Source organism: Pogonomyrmex barbatus, unplaced genomic scaffold (assembly GCF_055798465.1).
Source record: "Pogonomyrmex barbatus isolate J1 unplaced genomic scaffold, ASM5579846v1 scaffold14, whole genome shotgun sequence".
Classification (NCBI taxonomy): Eukaryota; Metazoa; Arthropoda; class Insecta; order Hymenoptera; family Formicidae; genus Pogonomyrmex; species Pogonomyrmex barbatus.
Genome location: NW_028297110.1, coordinates 1,986,632 through 2,013,553, shown reverse-complemented (window position 1 = coordinate 2,013,553; position 26,922 = coordinate 1,986,632). Strand labels below are relative to the sequence as shown.

The 26,922-nt window shown below is 34.0% G+C and overlaps 7 protein-coding genes and 1 pseudogene across 14 annotated transcripts in view; 3 read left to right on the top strand and 5 right to left on the bottom strand.

Moving 5' to 3' along the window:
* Positions 1-4,331, bottom strand: part of LOC148937370 (uncharacterized) — a 28,164-nt pseudogene extending 23,833 nt beyond the window's left edge. Inside the window, exon 1 of the transcript XR_016138415.1 lies at positions 4,254-4,331. The product of XR_016138415.1 is annotated as an uncharacterized LOC148937370 (transcript). The remainder of the gene's footprint in view (positions 1-4,253) is intronic.
* Positions 1,912-3,120, top strand: LOC105428392 (U3 small nucleolar ribonucleoprotein IMP4). The gene has a single exon (XM_011640693.3). The coding sequence runs from the start codon at positions 2,039-2,041 to the stop codon at positions 2,969-2,971; it is 933 nt and encodes a 310-aa protein (XP_011638995.2). The 5' UTR covers positions 1,912-2,038; the 3' UTR covers positions 2,972-3,120.
* Positions 4,332-4,514: 183 nt separating the features above from the next.
* LOC105428391 (uncharacterized) lies at positions 4,515-7,715 on the top strand. Of its 6 annotated transcripts, none has more exons than XM_011640688.3 (6): positions 4,515-5,045; positions 5,827-6,258; positions 6,346-6,377; positions 6,436-6,511; positions 6,595-6,777; positions 7,038-7,715. In XM_011640688.3, the coding sequence occupies exons 1-6, from the start codon at positions 4,919-4,921 to the stop codon at positions 7,445-7,447; spliced, it is 1,260 nt and encodes a 419-aa protein (XP_011638990.2). In that variant the 5' UTR covers positions 4,515-4,918; the 3' UTR covers positions 7,448-7,715. The 6 variants fall into 6 exon arrangements, with proteins under 6 accessions (XP_011638990.2, XP_011638989.2, XP_011638988.2 ...); XM_011640692.3 differs by adding an exon at positions 5,607-5,754 and having other exon boundaries at positions 4,904-5,045; positions 5,833-6,377; XM_011640690.3 differs by adding an exon at positions 5,607-5,754 and having other exon boundaries at positions 4,904-5,045; positions 5,827-6,377.
* LOC105428463 (glycine dehydrogenase (decarboxylating), mitochondrial) lies at positions 7,637-12,467 on the bottom strand. The gene is made up of 10 exons (XM_089073129.1): positions 11,958-12,467; positions 11,796-11,874; positions 11,013-11,148; positions 10,541-10,931; positions 9,845-10,365; positions 9,482-9,764; positions 8,727-9,376; positions 8,149-8,612; positions 7,922-8,067; positions 7,637-7,860 (listed from the first exon to the last, which is right to left on the bottom strand). The coding sequence occupies exons 1-10, from the start codon at positions 12,165-12,167 to the stop codon at positions 7,747-7,749; spliced, it is 2,994 nt and encodes a 997-aa protein (XP_088929255.1). The 5' UTR covers positions 12,168-12,467; the 3' UTR covers positions 7,637-7,746.
* Positions 12,468-12,663: 196 nt separating this feature from the next.
* Positions 12,664-15,120, bottom strand: pont (RuvB-like helicase pontin). The gene is made up of 3 exons (XM_011640684.3): positions 14,862-15,120; positions 13,763-14,438; positions 12,664-13,554 (listed from the first exon to the last, which is right to left on the bottom strand). Exons 1-3 carry the CDS (start codon positions 15,000-15,002, stop codon positions 13,001-13,003), a joined length of 1,371 nt encoding a protein of 456 aa, XP_011638986.1. The 5' UTR covers positions 15,003-15,120; the 3' UTR covers positions 12,664-13,000.
* A 918-nt stretch (positions 15,121-16,038) lies between these two features.
* LOC105428389 (solute carrier family 35 member E3-like) lies at positions 16,039-18,071 on the bottom strand. The gene is made up of 5 exons (XM_011640683.3): positions 16,954-18,071; positions 16,673-16,825; positions 16,510-16,592; positions 16,298-16,436; positions 16,039-16,227 (listed from the first exon to the last, which is right to left on the bottom strand). Exons 1-5 carry the CDS (start codon positions 17,443-17,445, stop codon positions 16,159-16,161), a joined length of 936 nt encoding a protein of 311 aa, XP_011638985.2. The 5' UTR covers positions 17,446-18,071; the 3' UTR covers positions 16,039-16,158.
* Positions 18,072-18,771: 700 nt separating this feature from the next.
* On the top strand, positions 18,772-25,914 carry Nup160 (nuclear pore complex protein Nup160). Its single transcript, XM_011640677.2, has 14 exons — positions 18,772-18,986; positions 19,444-19,757; positions 19,835-19,952; positions 20,049-20,578; positions 20,662-21,462; positions 21,578-22,008; positions 22,123-22,344; positions 22,440-23,122; positions 23,209-23,562; positions 23,741-23,923; positions 24,015-24,181; positions 24,252-24,479; positions 24,568-24,676; positions 25,248-25,914. Exons 1-13 carry the CDS (start codon positions 18,902-18,904, stop codon positions 24,667-24,669), a joined length of 4,218 nt encoding a protein of 1,405 aa, XP_011638979.2. The 5' UTR covers positions 18,772-18,901; the 3' UTR covers positions 24,670-24,676; positions 25,248-25,914.
* LOC105428380 (uncharacterized) lies at positions 24,673-26,597 on the bottom strand. 2 transcript variants are annotated; one of them, XM_089073132.1, is made up of 4 exons: positions 26,457-26,597; positions 25,170-25,301; positions 25,016-25,101; positions 24,673-24,933 (listed from the first exon to the last, which is right to left on the bottom strand). In XM_089073132.1, exons 1-4 carry the CDS (start codon positions 26,464-26,466, stop codon positions 24,820-24,822), a joined length of 342 nt encoding a protein of 113 aa, XP_088929258.1. In that variant the 5' UTR covers positions 26,467-26,597; the 3' UTR covers positions 24,673-24,819. The 2 variants fall into 2 exon arrangements, with proteins under 2 accessions (XP_088929258.1, XP_011638976.1); XM_011640674.2 differs by lacking the exon at positions 26,457-26,597 and having other exon boundaries at positions 25,170-25,314.
* Positions 26,598-26,922: the final 325 nt, after the last annotated feature.

Genomic DNA, 26,922 nt, shown 5'->3' with positions numbered 1-26,922 from the left:
CTCCTCAACCTTGCTACGAACGCAGAGGAGGCATCCCCCAAGATTACGGCTCTACTCGTTACTACCTACAACGTACTTACATTACTTTTAGAACTGCTTATTACTGTGATTACCGGCGCATAATGCGGCGACCGAGCCGTTCTACAATTTATTATTGAATTGCTATAATACGGACTGACCGGCATTGCCCGACGCGCTGACATCGTTATATACACGTTGTTGTGGAAAACGCGTAACGCGAATCGAGTTTCCTCTACACATGAACAATTCGCGACGGCAGGACTATTCATCGCGACATCATAGATTTCGTGATTCGATATTTATTTAAAAGTTTCTTCTTCATTCTTGAATGAGCTTAGCCAACACTTAGGAAACAATGCACATTTTTAATATTATTTAAGTATCGATGTAATGAATTTTCAGACTACAAATCGATTTTAATTAAATAAGAGATAAAATTTGATCTATTCCACTTATAAAATAAAATTTAATCTGCAAGAATTCATTCACATTTTTTCACATCAAACTAATTCTGAAATTGTCTCAATGCGTTCAATCATCGCCGATCGCAAATTTAAAAAATAGTGCGTCATTGAAAAATAACGCAGTGACAATGGAACTGTGTTTTACTCAATTTACGTTTGAAGTGAAAATCAACGAAAACATTCTTTACTCCTTGTATATAACCGACAGAACGTTCCGAGGAATTTTTCCTCTTCCGACGACATGAAATGCGGAAGAGGCTGCCTAAGGCATGGACTCCGGTGAACCGCGCGTGTATACACACGGAGAGAAACACACTCACGCATACATGCATACACAGATACTCGAACGCACCGGACAAAATGACCGGTCTGGCTGTCTATCCGCCTATTTCGATGCTATTCATTGTTACTTTCATGCGTGATTGGCTGCACTCAGGTGGTTACACAAAATAACACATCCAAATCGAACACCGCGCGTGGGGAAACAGGCTGATTTCTGCAACGCGCTGTATTGCATTTTCTTGTAAAGTGCACATTACGATACATACAAGAATAACCTTTAACAACACAAAAATACACGAGAAGTACAAGAAATTTAAAGAATGTTTAAAAAATTAATGATTGTAACTTTCTTTCTCAAACAGAGATGAATCTTTAATTCGTAGAATCTTTTAGAAGATTATAAGGATAAAAAAGAAAACATAAAGAACAGAATAAATCTAACTAAAACATAATATTAAGTATAATATAATAATGCAAAAGATCATATTAAACAAATATTCGAGCTATTAAATTAAATTTTAAACAATTTCTAAATATTATTAATTAATTCTAATTTGTAATTTTTTCCCAGCACAAAATATCTTGAAATTATACTGAATCCAGGATATCTAAAATACTCAGAGTATTCTGAATAATTTTGGGACATCTTATGCTATTAAATCATTAAAAAAAAAAAGAATTATTTTTTTTAAATCTTTTTCATTATGATTTAAAAAAAAATTTATTGAAAAGATACACATATATAATTTATATATATATATATATATATATATATATATATATATATATATAAATTACGATAAAAATAATTTGAAATTTGTTATCTTTTACTAATAGACATTTAGCAAAAATTTAGTATTAAAATATAAGTGTTCAAAAATTAAAATTATTATGTAGAAATTTATTGATAATTATTGATAGTTATTTTGTGCAATTAGAAAATATACAATTAATTTATACCGCTTCTCTCGATTATATTACTATTTCTTTTTAAAAAAATTAAAATCCTCTTTTTTCCAAAGAAATTAATAGAAAAAAAGCATGACGAATAGATAAACATGATTTTGGACAAATCTAGCTGACCAATCAGCTTTAACAACACATCGCTAATGAATACAGTGATGTAGACTTTAATCTCGTGGCTTTACCACATGGCATCATAAACATAACCTCCAAGTGAACCGCGTTACTATTATTAAACACGCTACTTCAGATAAACAATTACGAGAAGCTTTTATAATAATTGACACGTACAACTTTAAATAGAAATAATGTTACGAAGACAAGCACGATTGCGTCGAGAATATCTCTATCGGAAATCCGTGCAGGAGAAGGTAAAAGCTATTCAAGACAAGAAGGATAAGGTGAAGCATAGCTTGGAAGAAAACGTAGTAATCCATCCGGATCTCAGAAAAAATGCATTGCATATACAAAGAAAAATCGAATGGGAAGATGCTGGACCGGAGATGGCAGTAGCTATGGGTACAGAGATGGGTGGCACCGTGACCAACCATGAAGACGACGAGTATCGTTGGGCTGGCGTAGAGGATCCGAAGATCGTCATCACGACATCCCGCGACCCGAGTTCCCGACTAAAGATGTTCGTCAAAGAGCTACGTCTGATATTTCCAAACTCACAGCGAATGAATCGTGGTACTTATGAAATGAAGCAATTAATCCATGCTTGCCGTGCTAACGATGTTACGGACTTCATTATCGTGCACGAACACCGAGGTAATCCTGACGCTATAATAATATGTCATCTGCCATATGGACCAACAGCTTATTTCACATTATCCGGAGTCATAATGCGACATGATATACCTGATATTGGCACAATGTCAGAGCAGTATCCTCATTTAATCTTCCATAACTTCAAGACAAAACTGGGAGAGAGAGTGATGAGTATATTGAAGTATCTGTTCCCTGTACCAAAGGAAGATAGTAAGAGAGTGATTAGTTTTGCTAATCATGATGATTACATATGTTTCCGACATCATACTTACAAGACTCAGGGAAAGAATGTCGAATTGACAGAGATTGGACCACGTTTCCAAATGAAATTGTATAAGATCAACTTAGGAACTCTGGATACTGAATCAGCAGCTGATTCAGAATGGGTCCTGAAACCTTATATGAGAACAAGTTACAAAAGGAGGTATTTATCCGATGAAGATGGCTGGCAGCAAGAAGACACTATGTAATGTTATTGTAATAATTAATTGGAAATGTTTTGTTATATCTAGTATTTAATTATGATAAATTTTATAAAGTCACATTAATATTTCCATAAATAATAAGTTTTTTCCTTACTGTACAAATTACATAGATATACAATAAGATTTCTCAACTATTTACTTTTTTTCCAGAAATATGTATATATGTATATATATATATATTCCAATTATATATATTATTATATATATTATATATATATTCTAAATTTAGATAATTACTTTTCTAAAATTTGAATTTTCTTTTATAAAGCATAATAGTTTGTATTATCAATGTACATTTTTCATATATAGTATATATATTTCATATACATATATATATATATATATATATATATATATATATATATAATATTATTAAATCGTATTAATCACATTAAAAATTATTAAATTAATTTCATATAAATATTCTTATTTATTTTTCCATAAATTTAGGCTCGATTATTGACGAAGTTTACATTTTACGACTTGCAAGAAAAAATTATTCTGCAAATTATTCTATTAAATTGAGTTATAAATAAATTCCGATAAAATAATAAATAGAATATAATTGTTCGATTATATGTATATCATAAGTAAGTTTTCTTAATGACTAGAAAATTGTCTCTCATTTTTAGTTCAGTTAGAACAACTGAAATATCAAGTTAATCAATTTCTATTAGAAAATAAATTTTATTTAAAAAAATTGTGAATTTATTCATGTCACAATTTAAAACATAAAAATTGTCTAAAACGATTCGCGATTTCAATTCGCAATGGTGACGATATTCTTAATCGCAAGTTACAAAAATTGCGCGCTATAAAATAAATAATTTTGTCACATCTATTAACAGCGACTTTGCTCGATGCAACGAAGATTTCAATCCAGTTTCTAATTCCCATATAAATCTTTCGTTCTCAATTATTAATGATTTTCATATTACAAAATTATTTTCAGATTACAAAAATGTGATGCATTATGAAATAGACAATAATTTCGTCACACCTGTTAACAGCTACTCCATTTCGACGCGACAAACGAAGATTTCAATCCAGTTTCTAATTCCAGCATAAATCTCTTTCTCTCGTTCTCGTTTATTAATAATTTTCATACTTCGCGACACGCGAGAAAAAAATCATTCCGCGAACCGTTAAAATATTCCAGAAACTGCATAAAGTAACACTCCCGATTTCAATATGCAAATGGCGGCGATGCTCCTAATCGCAAATTACAAAAATGCGCGTTATGAAATAGATAATAATTTCGTCACACCTGTTAGCAGTCTACTCCACTTTGATGCGACAAATGAAGATCTCGATCCAATTCTTTAACTCTAGCATACAGATTTCCTCCTCTTCTTCTCGATTATCAACAATATTCACGATCGCGAGACAAAAGTTTCGTACCGCGAGCCGGTTCCAACTTGAAGTTGGCCGCGCGTCACTAATCTATGGGGAGGTGGCGACACTAATGGCATTAACATAAGTGACGAAAAATGCGCGAATCTGAAATGGCCAATAATTGCATCCTATACCCCCAATACAATAGCCTCGAGCAAATTCAATATTTTCCGCAAATATTTTTCATCTCCCTTTTCCGATTATCGTTTCATGTTTCGAAATGAGCGAAAAAAATTTTATACTGCAACAAGACTATATATGTGTATTGTTAGTTGCTATTTCCGAACATCACGATTCGAATTCGCACAGGTGGCAACATTCGAAATTGTCGCACACTGCGCCGACGCGTGTTTCGGGGGATAGGCGGCATTTGTTTTTAAAAAAATTAATAAGTGAACGAAAGGCATTTTTTTTTGGTTTGCGAGAAAAAAGTGTCGTTGGAAGTGGCGGTAATTGGTAGTAACGAGGACGCGGTGGCCCTGTATCTATACTACTTCGGAGTATTCTCGCGAGAAAGTGCCGGTTGAACGTCGCGCCATGAGTCACGAGCCCGCGAAATCCGAGAGTGCGCCGCGGCGCAGCGCGCGCGTTCGGGCATCTTGGCAGCGGAAGGACGCTATGGATGTGTTCGGATCGTCGAGAGTACGCGCTCAAAAAGGCGACGGTGAGAATCGGCTTTTGTACCATGTTGCGGCTGCATCGGATAGACTGTTTGCTTGCTCATTGGTATCGCTTGCGGTGAATCGCATGATGTGCGCGCGTCCGTAGAAAAATCCCGAAGTTCCTCCTGCAACAGTTCATTTGCGTTGTGGCATTCTATCTATATATCTATATTATACATATATATGGGCGCTAGCGCTTCGGCGTATATGGCGGATAATCGCCGTACTAACTGCGCGCCGTACACACGACCACACGATGACGATCGAAAAATGAGAATTCCGTTCGAATCGATCCCAGCCTCGATCGTAGCCGTGTGCTACGTCTTCCAAAATCTACGATTTTGAAAGAACAATAATGATCCCATATATTTTTGTATGTTGCTTTAACGATCTCATAATCTGTCACCTATACTTGACATACAAAATAAATAATTAGATGAAAGATATATAAATGTCTGTTGGAGCTTCATTCATGTGTTAAAATCGCTTACATCTAATCATTACTAGCTCTCATCAAGTGTTTGATCAATTGAATAATTATCTTTTATAAAAATATAATGCAGAGTACTCAGAGAAAAAAGACGAAGCAAAGTGAAGTGCGAGTTGTACTGCGACTGGCTGCCCACATCTTTAGTAGCTGATACATTAGCCTGCATAGAAGTAGTATTTCTATACTGTGCCTATCCTGAACTCTATAAATGTTTAAGTCTGGTAGTTAGTTATTGCAAAGTACATTGGACCCTTTCCTTTTTTTGGCAAGGTGCAGTCTGCTTTATCTTTCAGATCTAGAGGTCACGGGTATTTCCCGCAGTGGACGTGTGAGGAAGAAATCTTCTAAACTCGTTGACTTTGAGTCTCCTGACGACCTAACGGAAAATAAACTCAAGCGACAAAAGGCACAGCAGCTACAAACTCAACACCTTTTGGATCAGTATGAAATACAACAGCAACAACAGATTTTGCCTGTCCAATCTAATCAGGCAAGTAATATTGGACAGCAGAAAAAGAATTCAGGCTCCAATCATGTGCAGCAGAGGCTTAAAATGGATCCATTGTCTGATAATGAGGCACAGTCGTCCAGTTCAGAATCTGATGATCCCTCTGGGATAAACGAGGATGAGAGATACAGTATGGACTCTGGAAGCGACAACGAAGTAGATCCTCTTATGATCGACGAGAGAGAAATGGGATTTAGGAAACTAGAACCACCAGCAGGTCAGGAAACACCATCACAAGCAAATAGTTTATATATGCTTGAAAAATGTAAGAAAAAGTTGATTATTAAGGATGGGAAAATTATAGGCAAGACGAAGGCACAGCGCAAGGATAAAGGGGTATGTAATAAGAAAGATGATATCTCAAAGAAGAGCCTTAATATTTTGACATTTTTAGAAAACAAGATTTACTGCTTACATGCTATGGGCAAAGAAAATTAGGCAAGAACTGTTAGAGCAATCTCCTTACATGGGTATTTAAGCTACATTTATTTTTTTCTTCTATAAGCTATGAATGCATGTAATTTTGATGTTTATTGATCGTTGCTTTTTGTAGATTTTGCGGCAATTTCTAAGCGATTAGGAGAGCTGTGGGCTACAGTACCACATCTGGAAAAGTATAATTGGCGCAGGCGCGCAAAGCGCTTAGCAGCAAAACCTCATCCTTTACCGAATAAAGACGAACCTGTTTGGAAAATGCCACCACCCGCCTCGCGAAAAAAATTCATTAATAAAATTGGTGGGTTTATTGATTCTTGTACATAGGCAGTGTGCAATTTGTATGTCGTGTGTTATGTATTAGTTTATGTATCTCTGTCTCTTTTCTCCATGTGCATGCGCATTAGTCAAAAATATTAAGTCGGACATATATATGTATATATAATATATATTGTCTTGCGATCTTTGTAGTTATTATACCTTGGTTTATTTTGTACGCATGTAATTCATTGAAATATTCGGTATGACATTAACAAATTATTCCTGTACATTATATTTCAGGCAATGGGAAAGAGACGAAGCCCTCTACAAAAAAGACCATTCAACTTGGCATGCCATCTGTTGTTGGAAATGTTCCAGTCTCACCACCATCGAATCGCAACAGTAAAGATTTGGTTAATGAGCCAGTAATAGGCACGGGAATGTACAAAGTCGTTGGAACGCAGCCAATTGATGTTGCGGCCCATCTCAAGCTACTTGGTGAAAGCTTAACAATCATTGGAGAACGTCTGAAGGAACATGATGGTCAAATAGCTGTATCCGGTAGTCTTTCAGTTTTATTGGATTCGTTGCTCTGTGCCTTAGGTCCGTTAATTTGTTTAACGCAACAATTGCCAGAAACTAATGGAGCTAGACCTGAAACACTTTCCCAAATGCTCGACAACATTGCTTATCTTATGCCTGGTCTATAATGTACAAAATATGTACATAGAATTTTATCCACAGTCATGTAAATATACTTGTATGAGAAATTAGATGCTAAAAATAGATTATATGAGCGCGAAGACAAAAATGCATACGTCGTTCATGTGTATTGGATATTTTAATGTAATACAGATTTGTTATATTTCATGTACTGGTAAACAGATGAAAAAACAGCATTATGTTTTATATAAATAATATATTTGTATAAAAGTTATAATAAATATTTAAATAATCCTGCATTATTTAATTAAACAACTGTACATAATGTATAAATATAACATCACAATTATTGTTCTGTAGGCAAAACAGGCGGGCACGTACAAAATAGATTCTTATCGCCGTATATGTCATCTATTCTTCCGACGCTCGGCCAAATCTTATTGCTCCCTTTGACAAATATCTAAAAAAATGATAAGCTATTAATTAATATATATTTGATATAATATTTACAAGATACTTACAGCAGGAAAAGCTGCTAACTCTCGCGAATATGGCCGATTCCATTCGGTTATTATTACTTGTTCCTGCGTGTGAGGTGCCATTTTTAAAGGATTTTGTACAATATCTAATTTTCCTTCTTCAATGTCTGCAATCTCCTTTCTTATGGCTATCGAGAAACATAAACAGATTGTTAATATTCAATAAAATATTTTGAGCACTATATTTAAACTTTTCTTAAAATTCTTACAGATTAAAGAATCACAGAATCTGTCCAATTCAGTCTTATCCTCAGATTCAGTCGGTTCGATCATCAAGGTGCCAGCTACAGGCCAACTCATAGTCGGTGCATGAAAACCATAATCCATCAATCTCTTCGCAATATCGACGGCTTCAATGTTGGCCGTTTTCTTGAAGTCTCTTACATCCAGAATAAATTCATGTGCGATCAGTCCAGTTTCACCTTTGTACAATGTTTTATAATGTTTCTCTAATCTCTTGCTCATGTAATTAGCATTGAGAATAGCCACTTGCGTAGCCTTGCGTAAGCCTTTCGGACCCATCATCTTGATGTAGGCCCATGAAATTGGTAGAATAGCAGATGATCCAAAAGGCGCGGCTGATACAGCACCGTGACTCTTTATATCGCTATTACCATTATCCGAACAATTTATTACTGGATGATTCGGCAAAAAAGGTATAAGATGTCGTTTCCTATAAATTACGTTTTTATATAGTTTATATATATATATATATATATATATATATATATATATATATATCTTATCAAAGTACAAGCATCTAAAATTAAAATAAATTATTGCTTACACTCCGATAGGACCCATGCCAGGTCCACCACCTCCGTGAGGGATGCAGAACGTCTTGTGCAGATTGAGATGAGACACGTCGCTGCCATAATCACCGGGTCGACACAAACCAACTTGAGCATTCATGTTAGCACCGTCCAAGTATACCTGTCCGCCGGCGTTGTGCATCATGTTGCATATATCGCCAATCGTTTCCTCAAATACTCCATTTGTCGATGGATACGTGATCATCAGGCATGACAGCGTCTTTCGATGCTTGTCGATCATTTCCTTCAAATGCGCCATGTCGACGGAACCGTCCTTTCGCACGAGGATCGGTTCCACCTGCATACCCGCCATTTGAGCGGACGCAGGATTTGTACCATGCGCGGATATCGGAATCAAACAAACTTGTCGATGTTGATCGCCCTTCGATTCGTGATAACATTGAATAGCCCTCAGACCTGCGTATTCACCTTGCGCTCCGCTATTCGGTTGGAAACTAATGCCATCGTAGCCGGTGATCGCGCACAAATCTTGTTCCAATTCGGTAAATAATTGTTGATATCCTTTGGCCTGTTCGAGTGGAGCGAATGGATGTATATCTGTGAAACCTTTCAAACTGCAAGGCATCATCTCCGTCGTTGAGTTCAGTTTCATTGTACAAGAACCCTAATAAACAATATTATTAATATTAATGATAAAGCAAACGATATGTTATAATATTCGGAATATAATATAATATATCGGAATATAATTCATAAAAGTAATAGTCACCAGTGGAATCATGCTATGTACAAGAGATACATCTTTATTTTCCAGAGACTTCATGTATCTGACTATCCTCGTCTCCGAGTGATAGCTATTGAAGACAGGATGCTGTAAGTATGGAATAGTACGGTGGAAATCTGACTTGTCTAAACTCCTGGCGAGAAAACTATCATCTTTAATCACATCCTCAACCGTGATGCTCGTCGAAAATATCTTAAAAAGATCATTTACATCTTCTGTTGTTGTCGTTTCATCGAGAGATATACCGATCTTACCGTTGCTAAAATATCTGTAAATTTTTCATTCATGATTTTATTGATTTAATGATTGATAAAATTATTAATTATGGTCTTCTATTTAGAGAAGTACCTTAGATTTATTTTAGCTTCATTCGCATTTTCCTTTATCGTATGCACAGAAATTTTTGGCGACACTGTGATAGTGTCGAAAAAGTATATGTTATTTATTTCGTTTCCAGCCACTTCTAAGCCCTTCGCCAAGGCTAACGTTAAATTGTGTACTCTGTTCGCGATATCGCGTATTCCTTGAGGTCCATGATACACCGCATACATTGCGGACATATTAGCCAACAATGCTTGAGCAGTACAAATATTGCTGGTAGCTTTGTCTCTCCTAATATGTTGCTCGCGTGTTTGAAGAGCTAACCGATAAGCGTCCTGTCCGCTGGAATCTCTCGTGACACCTATCATCCTGCCGGGCATCAATCGCACCAGTTTCTGCCGGCACGCGAAGAAACCAGCGTGAGGTCCACCGTACCCGAGGGGCACCCCAAAACGTTGACTCGTACCCACGCATATGTCGACACCGAAATCGCTCGGTGGTTGAAGTACAGCTAACGCAAGTAAGTCAGTGGCAGCGCAAACGAGTGTCTGTAACGAAATGTATATTGTTATTCTGAAACGTTTTTAATATATGTACACTTATTTATATATTCATGTCTAATCATTTTTTTATAAAAATTGCAGAATTTTTTTCTCTTCTATAACAAAAACATTTATAAAAATCAAATGTTTGTCAATAGATATGATTTTTAACGACAAATACCCCATTAGTATGTGCCCTTTTAACAACATCCTCGAAATCATGGATGCAGCCAGTTGTATCAGGATACTGCACGAGGATACCGGCAATATCATTTCCGCTGGTATCTACTTTAAACACATCTCCAATTTCTAGCGTTAAACTCAAGGAAGCAGCGCGCGTGGCGATAACACTGATAGTCTGAGGATGTACTTGATCGGAGACAAACAATTTTTTCCTTTTATTATGTCTATATGCAAGCGCTAGAGCTTCTGCTGCCGCTGTTCCTTCGTCCAAGAGAGAAGCATTCGCCACTTCCATCCCGGTGAAATCACATATCATGGTTTGGTAATTCAACAAGCCTTCGAGTCGTCCTTGCGAAATCTCTGGCTGATAAGGAGTATATTGCGTCGTCCTGTGGCGAAATACAATAAACTTGTTTACACAGTTTTTCTACGTATCATATATTTATCAATTTTAGTACAAAAACATTTACCAGCCAGGATTTTCAAAAATGTTACGCATGATTGTGTGCGGTACGCAACAATTGTGATATCCCATGCCTATGTAAGAGCGCCATACATCGTTCTTTTCCGAAATTTTTGTGATCCGTTTTATTAGATCATATTCAGCTGCAAAAATTATTTGTATTAATTTTACTTTATGTAAAATGATTTAAAACTTCAATTATTATTTGACGATATATAGCGTTATTGAAAAAAAGGATGCGAAAATATAATGAGAAAAATAGTACAAATAGCAGCATGCTATTGCAAAAAAAAAATTAAATTTAGAAATGTCTGTGACGGCATATGATTAAGTCTATTTGTGAGAAGAACACGTGAAAGCGAAGCAAATGCACGAGATTGAACTGTGACTTGAGATAACAATAGAGATAACCCGAAAAGTTATCGATATTAGGGCGTATTGAAGCGGAAAGTCTCGTGACTTGTCACGTTTTCACGGAATGACCTACAATATTATTTTTTAAATATATATGTATATATTTATATTTTATATATATATATATATATATATATATATATATATATATATATATAAAAGAATGTATATTTAAAAATGTTGTAGGTCATTTCGTATATAACGTATTAACGTATTTTTAAAATATATATATTATAATTACATATAAAATTTTAAAAATATATATAAACTTGCATAATTTGGCAAATAATAAAAGGATGTAACATTTTAACATAGATTAGCATGATCTAATGATAAAATTTAAATATTATTTAAATTGATCAAAAAAGCTACTCACTAACTGGCTCATCAAGATTTAAATCTCCCTTGTGAAGAATTTTAGCTGGCACTGCCGTTTCCGTTAATTCATCGAGACTCTGCAACATTACGTCGCAAATAAAAATTAATCCAGTTGCAATATATTTTTTTTTTATCTAAATGAATTTCAGATGTAAATTACCTTAAATCCAATTAGTCTCAACATTTCTATCTGTTCGTGTTCCCTGGGTCCAATGTGTCTCACTTGAAATTCTCCCCTTTGTAGAAACAATTTATCCATATTCTGCTTTTGTAAACTGCTCAATTGCAAACCGCGCGCATGTCGAACCACAATATTGTGCTTATTTAAAAGCATGGAACACCTTGCCATGTTTAAAGTGTATCGCATCATTATTTTCAAGAATAATGTGCACAAACTTATTTTTAATAATAAAATGCGGCGCTTAATATTAACAATGGTAACTCGCGAGGATCTTCTCAAAACTAACGAATGTTAAACCTGACAGAGATTTTATACTCAGTGCATCGATATCGCATGATGATGTCACAACTTCTGATTACAGCTTGAACTCTTCAGCTTTTGAACTCTGAGCCATTCGACGTCTAAGACAATATTGAGAAATTATTTTCGCCGTTGTATCTCGTGACGTCACAAAGTTTAACGTTTGATCTAATGGATAATCTAACGGAACTTTTATCATAAACATAAACATTTTATTTTTATTTTCATTTCGCAAATGTTGTGCAACACTCGACAAATTCCGCACAGTACGGAAATAATTCTTATAAATTTGAGATTATAATAATCTATTTAATCATTAATTTGATGTTTTACATTTTAATACAATTTTTCAATATAATGAAAAGATTAATAAGATAAACATGCCTTAGATTCCATAAAGATTGTTTATTTACGAAATTTTATCGATACAAATATGTGTACGTAAATTAGTACGTAAATTATACAAGATCGTTTTCTTGTAACACAATTTAATATTGCTACGCTATATTATGTACATCTTAAAAATAATTATTATCTTAACTTAATAATTATTATCTTAAGCAAAAATATTGAAGAACCATTAACTTTATTAACTTTTGATTTTCATATTAAAATATGAAAATCAAAGTATAAAAATAATCTAATAATAATTAAATTATTCTTCAACTGATTTTGACAAACAAATGATAATTGATTTTAAAAAATGACAGAAAAACTAAGTTTTACTTCATAAACTTATCTTGATTTTGCGAAAGTATCTTAGCAGATGACTTAGCATCTAAGAAAAGTGCATTGACTTCTTCAATGTCCTCCTTCTTAATACTAGTTCTCTCATTGACTTTCGCCGTTAAAGAAGCAGGTGTTAAAAGTTGTACTACGTATCTCAGAGTAGTTTTCGTGCCAAGTTCGCCAAGGAGGGATAAAGCTTCATCGTCGATTTGCAATCCTTCCGTGACAGCTCTAAGTTTTACTATCTGCTCGATTTCTTGTCTAGAATATGGAAGAGTTCTTATAATAAGAAGACGGTCCAATAGATCGAGAGGTATGCCGTGTGGAGAAACAATATCTTCAGTTCCTCTGATCACACAGCGGCCACGATTCGTAGCAAAAATAACGATCGGTGCTATAGCACTCTCCAGTGCGCGGTGTAAATATGTAAACGTCTCTATGTCTAGCATATGAACCTCATCTATGAATAATACTCCTGGTACCAATTCAGCAATGCCCTGGTCGATATATTTGTTTACTACTTTGTTTATCTCCTTCCGCAATTTATCTAAAATAATTTGTTTTTACTTAGATATGTTTCTAATATATAATTAAGAAAAATTTTTAAGATATATAAGTTATTTTATATTTTACAAAAGCAGTTCATTTATATTTTATTTTGAGTTTTAGATTTTAATTTTCAATAGTATTAATTTGTAACTATTGTAATTATTGATACTTTAAAAAATCATGTGCTACTGATTTTTTTCTTTTACCTGTAATTTCAGTTTTCTTAGGTTTCATCAATTGTCCCATCATGGACATTATATCTTGTCCACCTTGTGGTTTGGAGTTAGCCACATCCAAATCATGCAACGTTACATCTTGAATGACTTCCTTCTTTTTGTGTACATCACCCTTTGGTAAAGGAACATATTCCTCTGCTTCCAAATCAAATTCTGTAGCAAAATTATCGCTTCGACCTTGCCTCTTTACTGCTCCACTATTGGCTTCAATGTAAATTACATCACCAGTTTCCACTTTCTCTTTTTGCAAAGATTCATATATCGAAGGATCTAATTTCAATTGTTTTGTGCCTTTGGAAGTCTTTAATCCAAGGACTACATGAGATACAGTTTTGCCATAACCACCCATAGGATTCTCTGTTTCAACAGGGGTAAGTTCAGTGACTTCACCCTCATATACTTCTTTAGTTTCTTTGATTCTCAAGCCAATGGCTCTTCTAAAATTTTCCATGAGAACTTCTGTTTTCTTAATTTCTGAACTATAAACTTCCGAGCCCACCATAGGGCAAAAAGGCACTTTGTTACCAAGTTCTTGAGCCATGGCAAGAGCTATTGCAGTCTTGCCTGTACCTGGTGGACCAGCTAGTAATACTGCACGTCCTGCCATTTTCTTTGACTTTATCATATCGACGACAATTCCTGCTGCCTGTAAAATAATATTACTGAAAATTGATCTATATTAAATTATCATCAACCGTTCATTTTTCCTCTTCTTTATTATGTAGAGAAAAAGAAAAGATGAACGATACATGAAGTTCAATTAAAAAGAATAAGCTTTATGTAGAAAATAGATTCATAAGATTAATTAGTCGTTAATAGGAGATGAGGAATAGTTTAATCAATCAAGTTTAATCAATCCAGTTGGTCTTGGTTTTTCTGATTTATACATGACGAAAAATAATAAGCGTAGTCTACAATGGACAGTAGCAGTAGTGGATGAATCGTAAGAAAATGATCAATCACAGTTGAGGCAAATAATCAACTGTAATTGATCAATTTTTTACGGCTTCACTCATTCATTCACTGCTACCCATTGTAGACCACGCTATATATGTAAGAAAATATTAACCTCTCGTGCCATTTCTTGCCCAACGAGGCCGGCCGCATTTTGAATGGCCGTGCCATTTTCATCGAGACCTAGCCCTTTGATGTGCGTGTGAGCCGAGATCCTCTGGGTCTTGGCGGTGCTCTTCACTTCTTCGATCTTCATCGCCACGTTTTCTTCGCAAAATAAAAGCGGTGCGAAGAAACGTTAAAAGAGAGATCACCACGTTGGAGGCTGGAGCACGTTGCCAGAGTGCTTGTTTGATTGATACACATATTCATCCACATAGACCAATGAGGAATGGCTAATTTGGTGAAGGCTCGCCATTGGAGGAAATTTCACGCAGCTTGCGTTATATTCCGAATCTCAAGCTCAGTTCTATTTATTGATCCGCTTGCTTGCCAATATTTCGCAAATGCATCTCGTTATTTACGGTAAAATTAGAAATAAATTTAAAAATGAGAAATATATCTGCGTTGAATTGTCAGTGTTACGAAAAATCTTTATAATTACTTTTGTAAAAAATAGAATTCACATTCAAATTGCATATTGAAAAGTCCGCGTCTAGGCTGTTGATATATTTTTTCGATACTAGATGTCTCATGAGACAGTGTTTCTCGATAGTGCCACAGATAGACTGATTCCGTATATAAGAACTTTTTAGAATACCCTCCATCGGGTCCGATGCACCTGGGAAAAAGCTAACGATAAATCGTAATCTTAATTTGAAGTGTCGCTAATTTCAATACAGTTCAACTATCTCAGCCCTAGGTGTGACGTTGACCCATTTTGCTTTAAAGTGTAGTCTATTTTTTTTTTATCATTAAACTTAATCTCTATGTCTTGTTCTCACGTTGTGTCGTATATTTTATTTTTCCATTTTCATAAAATACAACTCATAAAATTCAATCGTATTTAACATGTTCAATGCATTGGATTTCTAAGTTGCTTACTTTTCCATATTTTTCTATATATATTTAAATTTACATAATTAAAAATAAAATATTTATATGTTCATATGTGCGTTTCTCATTTTAAAGTATTGATATTAATTGTACCTACACAATTATAAATATTATTTGCGAATTTCATCTTTTTGTTTACATCATATTAATATTTAATAATGTTATCGGTATATAATCGGCGCAATTATCATAACTTGACTTTCCAGAATGAGGAACTTTCAGAATAAGTTCGGGAATAATAAATAAAATGTTTTTATTTTGCCAGATAGACTTCGGAAAAGCTTACAAAACTTATACGTTATTATAAGTACTACGAATTATTTCGTTCCTTTGATTCTATCTCTTTTAAAACAAAATCATACTTTATATAGAGGTTTCGTTTCCCTGACTTGAAACTCCGGTACTACAATCTGGTTGTCTTTCATCTGGAAAAAGAGATTTGTATTAAGTAGATAATGTTGATAAATATTGTATTATGAATAATTAGACTTTTACCTTAACGTGAGCATATAATATAATTCCCACCAGCGTCAGCGTTATGCCAATGACTTGATTTATCGCTAACGTTTCGTGGAAAAGTAACGAACCTCCCAACAGAAGAAGGCAAAATTTGGAATGTCCAACCATATTATATCTGAGCATTTCATTAAAGTATATAACGGAATTTGTTAATATCTCGTCATAAAATTAATATAATATAAGGATACGTCAAAGGCGAAGTCTTTCCTATAATCCAGTAGGAAGTTAAATTGACAAAAAATGCAACCATGCCTGACAGTATCACCATGATCTGTAAATAACATACAATAGTTTAGTCCAATAATTTAGTAAGAACTTCTCAAATCCGTCAGCAGTATTGTTAGAACATACTATGTCCAATAGTGACCAATTGTGTGTGAATGTCTGTCCAACTGGCTCGAAGATCGGGACAACAATCAAGAGCATAATAGCGGATAGTGGTGCTTGATAAAATAACAATTGCATTGGATCCATTTGAAACTCCTTCTGCTTTCTGTTTATCATCTACAAAAAATATAACAAATAAGATAAATTAATAATATGATTAGTATTGCATATATCTCTAAAATTAAAATATGAAATAAATATATTTCTGCTTTTCATATTTAAAAATGAGAATGAAAGACACGTACAACTTGATACAGAGATGTAACAAGTACTCCCAACGTGGCATAGATGGTTCCAATGATATTGAATTGTATATCATAATAAAAATTGATTATGACTCCTAGTGTGATTGGTATCAATGTTAGCTTAACAAGTATACCAAAACGCTTTCTATAAAATATCATCTGCATCATTATTACACAGGGTGTCGTTAGCATTTTCGTCACCTGATAGGTGCCAACCGTGTTATGAGCTAGACTTAAATTTGTCAGAACGACGAATCCACAGAAGATCATGGCTATTAACACCATCTCTTTGATGTCAATATCCTTGATGCAAAAGACATCTAACTTCTCACAGATTATCAAGCCAATAAACGTCATAACAAAGTGTATCATAGATAATGTGATGTTCGGAAAGTGAGTATGAATATAGAGCCATTTGTTCAGCAGCACGATTATGATGGAGAAGGCAATGTTAAGTATCAGGTAGAACGCAGTGATTGCTTTTTTATTCATTTTTGTTTTCCTTTTTCAAAAATATGCCACCGTTGAAAATTAGCAATTTCATTAATGTAACAACATTAATGAACGACGTTGAGAATGATAGATTACATCTCGTAACGAGGCACGTACACGAATTCTAGCCGAACAGAGATCCTAATTAAAGGATCATTAACAACAATGCTATGATCGTTCCATTTACATTCGTTTATTTCGCCATTTGACAATCACGCAATTCGCATATCGAATAACATGCCATATTTGAATGCCTGAAATATCGGTTTGATGATCATTCAACATTGTTTAACATTTCAGATAACTGATCATGATCGAGATCATAAATCATCACACAAACGCTACTGCAGGCAATGACCACGTGACTTGTTCCGGCAAATGCCCGTAAAGCCTATAGATTTGTTTTTTTTATAGTTTTAAACTAGCATATTTGTTAGTTAAAAGTACTTGTTAGTTAAAATAAAATAGATATATGTTCTAAGTTTGGTGAAAGCGAGAAAAAAAATTTTAATGTAGTCCAGTGCAGCGATAAGCAAATTTAAAAAAAAGTTTAATCTCAATTCAAGTTAAATCTCAATCTAATCTAATCCAAACTGTAGATGAATTTTATCCAATATAATACAACCCTTTTTATCCAATATAATACAACCAAAAAGAAAAAGAACTGCTGAAAAAATTACTGAAAGAATTATTGAAAGAATTGTAATATTTATAATCAAGAGAATTGCCACAGGTTGCTAAAGATGATTTCTTTTTAAAAAAGGTAAAATAAATAATTCATTTTGATATATGTTATTAGATGCGTTATTAGTGCAATAAGGTGCAGATACTTTTATAATTATAATTTTTCTATTATAATTTTTTAAGAGTCAAATTGCAAAATCCAGCTCTTTAGCAAGCTTCGTAATTTTATAAATGCACAAAAAAATCTCATGTCAAAATATTGCTTCTACAAGATGAAATATGTTTAAATTCAAATATATCTAGAATTATCCACAGATAAAAAATAGATAACCTCACTGGAATTAGTCCATCATTGGCTGCGTTTCGATATTCACTGCCAGTACTGAAAATATATAGTTCAGGTCACGTATATTATAGATTTTCAGTACTGGCAGTGAATTTCGAAATGCAGCCATTCTTGCTGATGTTATTGGAGTAGAGCTTAAAATTTATGTAAAATCTAAAAGAATGTACCAATGACAAGTTGCGGAACCGCTTGTGCTTTTTGAACACAGCCAATGAAGTGAGCGAAGGATCATTCAACAGTGCACGATCGTTGCATTTTCCGAACGCGAGCTAATCCTCTAGCTTCCGTATTTCATCGATGATACAAGCCAAGCACGAGGCGAGCGCCAAAAGCCGTTCGATAACCGCTAAAATCTTCAGCGGTTTTTTTTTTCTGTAATGCAAAGTAACGGAATCGTTTTAGCGTCTCCCTGAAAAACATTGGAACATGGTAGAGTTCCCGCTTGGGTATCGCGAGGTCGTACCGGATCAAACTCTGCCAGAAAAATGGAAGGAAATTACACTGAACACAGGTAAGCGTGTTCTAACCTCTGGTCCGACCTCGACCGCCCGGCAAATCGAAATTTCGCTCGCGACGTCATATAAAGACGCCACAGGAGGCTGTTTGCAATGACGCGTAAACACAATGCTCGCGAATTAATGCTTTGTGCGAAGTTCGCAAATCGAAGTATCATTTTTACATGCTCGCCTAACCTCTGTCAATCTATCGCTTGTTCCGTATAAATTGATCTCTGACATAAATTGAGTATCAAGCGTGATTAATTTTGAATTTATATACGCGTCAAATGTATGTCAATTTGTTGCGTTCCGATAAAATTTATATCTAATTATAGTCATAAAATTAATAATTTTATGACTATAATTAGATATAAATTAATTATGTATTATTTCTTTTATAAAATTTTATAACATGTTTTTTTATATCTTTACAAGGAATAAGTAATACAAATTTGATTGTGATTTTTACAGGTGGAAGCCAAAGTACGTTGCAAGATATAAAAGTACCAGAGAGAGCAGGTGGCTACTCATACAAAGGTTCTTCCAAGTATTTCACTCGTAACCGTTTTATTTACTGGCGTATTTGCCATGACGTGCTTGAATTGGTTGAACACAGTTTGGATATTAATCTTGCCAATTGTCGAGTGAGATACAAGTTTACAGACACCCCAATTCTAGATGGAATTTCCATTCATGAAACAGTCAATTCTGTGATTATCTTGATTGTTACTGTTTCCAGTGTCCACAAACTTTCCTTTTCTCATCCTGACAAAATTCATAATCAGGTATATACAAATTTTTATTCATATTTAACAAATATTCTTTTAGTATGAATTAGTCTATTAATAATAATTTATTCTAGGAGAATTTATTGGGTACATATACTGATCTTAGTGTACAATCTATATTTGGCGAAGCCTCTGTACAAAATGCCAGAGATCCTCATACATTTCATATTATTTCCAATGCTGGAGCTACAAGTAAGTCTAGAGAATATAATGCAATACTTACGACTTAATAAATTTAGTTTTATTATCATATTGTGTTAGGTACTTATTCAAAAATATATCTTTTAGATTCTCCAGTGCCACATGCAGCAGCATCGTGGCTTACATTGCCGCAAGAAGAGGCATTATTCGCCCTTGCATATAGTTCAGCCACTATATTACTTCTGAGGCTCGACACACTTACAGGTCTTGTACACACTAGTGAACTGAAGCAGGACTCGATCATGCCAAAGTTTTTGAGTGGTATAGCTACTGCGTTCAGAAGTCGTAATACCGAAGCTCAGGTCGCCATGTCTCTCGTTATACATAATTACGGTAGTGATACCTATTTATTTGCATTATGCCGTGAAGGCAATGTACGTATATGGTCTTGCAACAAGGCACAGTGCGTAGCTGTAACAGATGTGGCAACCGAGAATCGCGTTGTATCTCAAGGTGCACAAAGCCACGTTTTGAGGAAAGCTTTAGGCAATGATAACGAATTATATCTTGGAACTTTCTTAAAATTCGGAATGGGATGCGAGTTTAACATTCTGAAGCCCGTGCAAGAGAACGGCGTATTCACACTGGTTAAATTATGTACATTATATGCTCCAGACGTGAGTATTTTTATCGTTATGCCTTGTTCTATGTATTTTGTCATTAAATAGATGTAACAAATTTTGTATTATTTTTAAAACAGCAACATCTAGTAGATTTTGCATTCGTGCCAACTAGATTGTGGGCAGTGTGGAGAACTGTAGATATGGACGCGGTGGCGGTGACGCACGCACGATTACCGCTAACACATCATGGTAATCCTATATGGGAAACCACGATCTTGGAACAGGCGCGTGACAGAGATTACATCGTAACCGAACCTGGAACGGATCCGAGGGAAGCATACATCAATTATATTTTTCATCCTGGACAATTCTCATTGACAGACATCACGAAAGCTCTGAGCATTTATAGAAGATCCAATGTAGTGGCAGAAATGACTTTCTCACCAGCCGTTTTAAAGGAAAGAGTGTGTATGGCCGTTGAGGCCGAGATGCAAGCGGAAGTAATGGATTACGTAATTATGGATGAAGATTATCTCGAAATTGCTAATCGATGTTGGTCAAAATTTTATTCGTGTGTCGTTCAATACCATGCTAATGGCACTCGTCCCGTTGGTCTGTTGTTATTGCCAAACGTTCATGGGGTTGTGCTGTTGAAAAAGTCCTCATTCTCACTTCTAAGACCTATGGAAGCTTTAGAGCATCTAGTGCTTTGCAATGATAAGTCTTATATTTCTCGATTCAAGACAACACCTGTTCTATCGCAAGATGAAAACACATGCCAAGATCTAATTATGTTAATGTCGGCGTTGGTCATGCTAGGAATGCAGTTATCTGAAGAGATCAAAATGGAAATTGAGAGAGAATTGTATCATCTGAGAAGTCCGGATATCATAATCGATGATTTGCTGTCGAAACTGATATCAGAACCCGATGATCCAGTGAGTATCTTAATTTATTTTTTTTTATTCTTTATAAAGAATACTGAAAATGACTCATATAACACATGCATTTTAAAAAAAATGATTGATATAATACATGCATTTTTAAAAATAGCTATTGGATTTTAATTTTCAATCGGAACTCTGCCACAAACTGAATAATATTAAAGATATATCGGGTGCCATGGCCATGTTGTTGGAAGCGTTAACATATGATCTTGGGCAACCGAACAAGTTGCAGTTCGAGGACGATCATGATACCTCAAAAATTTTGTTGAATGTCAGTCATCTGTTTGGCAGCCAGCTCGGAATTTCCGCGGTAGCAGAAACCATAACACAAATAGCGCTTTTGAGATTCTCCATCTGCAGAGATCTATTAATACTGCAACAATTTATATTGCTGCGTCCTAAGATATTCAATTCGGAATCTTTGCACGCTATAAGATCATCGTTGGCATCGCGAACTGTTGTACTTACTCAAGCTTACTATGTCGTCACGTGGATATGTGAATCTACGGCAACATATACTCCTTCACAAGCGTTGCTGTAAGTTTTGTCGCATTTTGATGCCAAAGATCACATAAATTTATTTCTGATTGTCGATGCGATATTTAAATAATATTGTGAAAATGTATAGAAAAAAGATTATGAAATTTCCAGTGAATCCAGCTCTCAGCGTCTTTCAACTCTTAAGCTCGCTGATTCGCGGATTAATGTTGGACAAAGGCAGCATCGATCTCTCTCGCTTTTGGAGCTGTTTATTCATAGCAGTGGAGCGAAACACGCTCATATTCTAATGGCCCAGGCGAATATGGATCCAACGACTCTGATACCTTGGCATTATAGTATGCTGACACATGTGACGCTCATCGCGCAACTGATGTATCCTTTAGTAGTAACAATTTTAACATATTGTATTGAGTATAAATAATCAGATTCATTGTCTCTTTATGCTTTCTTAATATAAATGCAATTAGATGGCCAATATCCGGAAATTTTATCTTTCCCGAATGGTTACTCTCCAGTTGTCAATTCTTGCTTGTTCAAGAATACGTGCGACTTTTGAATACATGGTGCGAGTGGAATAGCGCCTCAAGAAGATTCATATTAGCAGTTGCCTTATTAGAAATGGGAGAGATGCAAAAGGCATGTGATCATTTTCTCCGAGCTTCCAATGGAATATCGACCGACGTGTTTTTAGTGAATGCCTTACTCAATTCTAATGTAACGTCGAAAAATAAGGACTTAGTTCATTATTATCTGAAAGTTATTAAATTGTTCGAGGAACACAATGCATCCGATTGTATCATGGAGATTGCCGAAACGGCCATTGCAACGGCAGATTCAGATGATCCAAATTTGCCGACGCTTCATTCCATAATATTTGCGCAACACTTAAACTTAGGGCATCATACAGAAGCTTATCATTGCTTAAAAACAAATCCAGACCCTGTGCGTAGAGTGGATTGTTTGCGGCAATTAGTCGTTACGTTATTTGAAAAAAAATTGTTGATAGATTTAATTTCTTTTCCTTATGTTGATATGTATGAGGATCTCGAGAGAATAGTAGAAGGCAGAGCCAGAAGCGTCGACCTCATGGAAAATAATTATTATAACTTTTTATATAGTTTTCATGTCAATAAGCAAAACATGCGAAAAGGTGAGTTTCTTATTATATAACTAAAAAAATACGAAACTAGGAAAATAGGAACCATTGGTGTAAATTAATATTTGTTATTTCTACAGCCGCATCCATAATGTACGAACAAGCTATGCGTTTAAGTCAGGAGCCTCATTCCGCACCGATTATAGCGAAGCAAGCGCAATGTCTACTGGCTTGTATAAATGCTTTACATCATGTAAGCGAGAAGTATAGGTGGATCGTAAGGCCTGTAATTGATCATAATGTTTCTAATGAACTGAACTCATCAAATCCGCAAAAGAAGAGAAGTATTGACGGAAAAGAAGTATTGCATTACAAAATAAAGAAACAAGTTGAAGTGCTCGAGTTGGATGATATAAAAAAGGAGTATTATATAGTAGACGCGAGATTAAAAATATCAAAAGTAAATTCAGAGATGCATATTGTTGCACATACGGGTAAGTTTTTCTTGTATTCATTTCTATTTCTAATGTGGATTAACCTCGATTAATTAATTTTTTATATTTTTCTAATTATAATTATATTGAATTTATTATGCAAATTATTTTTATAAGAAAAATATGAATGGAAGTTCTTGTAAAATCAAGACTGAAAATATATATTTATATCTTTCAGAATTATCCGAACTTATTGTCACTTTATGTAGCACTGGTTTGTACGCAACGGCATTACATTTGTGCGATGAATTTAAAATTAGTAAAGCTTCCGTACTCAAAAGTTTAACTTCTCAATGCATCAAATTAAGTCAACGCGAAGATCCAAATGCCTGGGATTGGTTAATACAAAATGATATATTTGGTACGTATAGTTATTATAATTTTCATTCAGGTTATTGTTATAAAATTTTTTTCTCCAAAGACTATATAGACAATCAATATTTTTTTCCCAGATATTGGAATATCTAATACAACTATTACAAACACCGCTTGGAGACTGTTAGAGTATTTCACATTAAAACACGAAAAAAATGATAACTGTGAACTACATAAGGCTGTTGCGCAAAAATTATTGCAAGATGGAGCTTTTCTACCACAATGGTTATTAATATCGTATAAAGTAAGTGATCAAACATTTACTTATAATATTTCTATATTTACAAAATATTATATTCTCATAAATATTATAGAAACGTAACGCCTCGGAGCTTCTTCGTCTCATGCTAAATACTGGCAGACTAGTGGAAGCCAGCGATTTAGCGGTAGATTATATTAATGCGGTATTAGGTAGCGGTAAAGAATATTTTGGTTTTGAAACGCCATTAGTAGCTACCGCACCACCTATTTGGCTACCGCTTAATACCATAGAAGTATTATTAAGTGAATTACGACACTGTAAAGACTCTGTTCATATAGAGGTATGATAAAGATATATTCTTTTATATGTATATTTATGTTAACATAAGCTTACAATAAGCTTGATACAATCCGAGATCTACATTTCAGAGCTACGAAAGATTAAACTCAACATTGGAAAAATATCTAGAAACGGTAGAACGCGTTTCGGAAGATATGATTAAAATGAAGATGATGAAGGAACAATCCTAGATATACAGTAAGTAACATATCAATTTATTCAATGTATATAATATATATGATTACAATAATTCTTGTATATATTAGTTTTGAACACTCAGTTAAATGTGGAAGGAATATATATAATGATATAATAATCAATAATTATTTAGTATAAATGCATTAAGTATAAACTGGTTCCTGATCAAGCGATAATATAGTTATCAATATAATAGTCATACCGATTACTGCAGTAACAATCGTAGCTACTGTACGAGGACATCGTTTGAATAATACCTACAATTTTTTTGAAATTTTAAATTTTAATTAAACATTTTATTAATAAAAAATATTATAATTGCAATAAACTAATTATTACCATTAGCAAAACAGCCACTATAATAATAGAAATAGATTCGGTTGGTAGCAACCAAGATGCAGCCCAATAACGTTCCCTTTCAGATTCTACAAAATAGAAGTCTTATAAATATTTCTAACTTATAAGACTATTAATTTTTATGTTAAAAACTTACCTATTTGCCAATTTCTAAATTTTTTATAAATGGGAGAAGAAGATCTTGTTACAATATTTCCATATTTTTTAATTGCAGAATCAAGCCAGCTCTTTGTATCTGCAGTTCGCGTATCATATTTCAACTGGTCTCCTGCGATGTACATACTTATGTCAGTTTATATTATTAATACAATAACTGGAAACAGTATAAAACAAAGTTATCATTTATAATTTCGGAAGTTGATTTTATATATCTATTAAATGTGAGTTTTCCATTATGCAATAAGAGAATTTGTTTGTATGGTGATTTAAAGTGCCAAGAATGGATTGTAACATACTACTTTTTTTTACATATTTTGTTAGAATACAATTCACTGGTAAGGATGCTTTGTTATTTGGAAGAATGTTTAGATTTTAATTTTGAATTATTGTATCTTGTTATTTATTAATTCTACAGCTCTTTAAGAACTTCTTCGGATAAGCATACAGTAAAAATTGTCAGATTTTCTCATTTGTTATGATTTCATGTTGCAATTCCTCAACCTTACCTCTTCTGTAATCTAACAAAATTTACTGTATACAACACATTCTCTCATTAAAGACTGTTACTGATTTGCATCATTTTCAATAGTAGGATAATATTATATAGGAATAATTTCTTCTATTTTTACATATTAAACTTAATATTGAGAAACAATTTTGTATTGTTACCATAAATTTTGCGATGTTACTGTGTGTTTATAAATCAATGTTTTTATATTCAACTTTTATTTAAATCCTATCGTACCAAGATAGAAGATAACATTTATTATAAGAACAAAATGAGACAATCCTGTGTGTAATTTTAAAAAGAAAAATTGTATAGCTATAATGTATATAATGATGAAAATATTCGTTATTATTTTATTAAGTATTATAATTGAACATATGCCTCATATTTCTTATACATGTTTCAAAATGACGATACGTGTGTAATTAAATTACTCGCGTAATTAACGAGTAGGTAATTTACAAAACAAAATGTAAATATTTCTTACAAATTTATCGTCAAGTGAGTTTCATATAGTCATCGACAGTTGAATCAATGAAAGACTAATTTTGTAAATTGCCCGTTATTTTGTCCACAAAATATTAGCAAAAATGTAAAACCAGACTTTTCCAAAAAAACTGCTGATAGCAGAAATAAAATTTGCTCCATTTCATAGTCATTTAAATAAAATGATCTATTTAGATCATAATGTATTACTTGATTTTTCCATTGTATTTATTATTGGGTTATAAATGATTTAAACTGTGATTAACTTACCAAGTAGCATCCTGTATTATTTTGTTAACAAAGATAGAATTATCAATCTTTCATTGTTAAACAGATAAGAAGAAAGATGAGATGAGGGACCATGGATTCATACAGAAATAAAAATTCTGCCTCGAGCAATTTCACTGGTTGAATCAATCCTTGATTAAGTTAATCCAATCATTTGGTCGAAGTCAGCAGGTTCAAAATCTAATCCTTATTCCACATATCTGATTAAAAGTATGTTGACAATTATTTATAATGTAAAATTAATATACATAAGGAAGAAACTTAGTCCTTTTCTTTAAATATCAATCTAGTCTTTAGATCATTGAAAGCATGATATTTCAAGTCCCTCCTGAGTCAGAAATCCAAGAAGAGAAAAGGAAAATAGCGCTTACCTTGGTGCACAACATCTCCCTCGACATCGTCGCCTAAGCTAAGTCAAAATCGACGTGATCAACATGCGGTTGGCGTA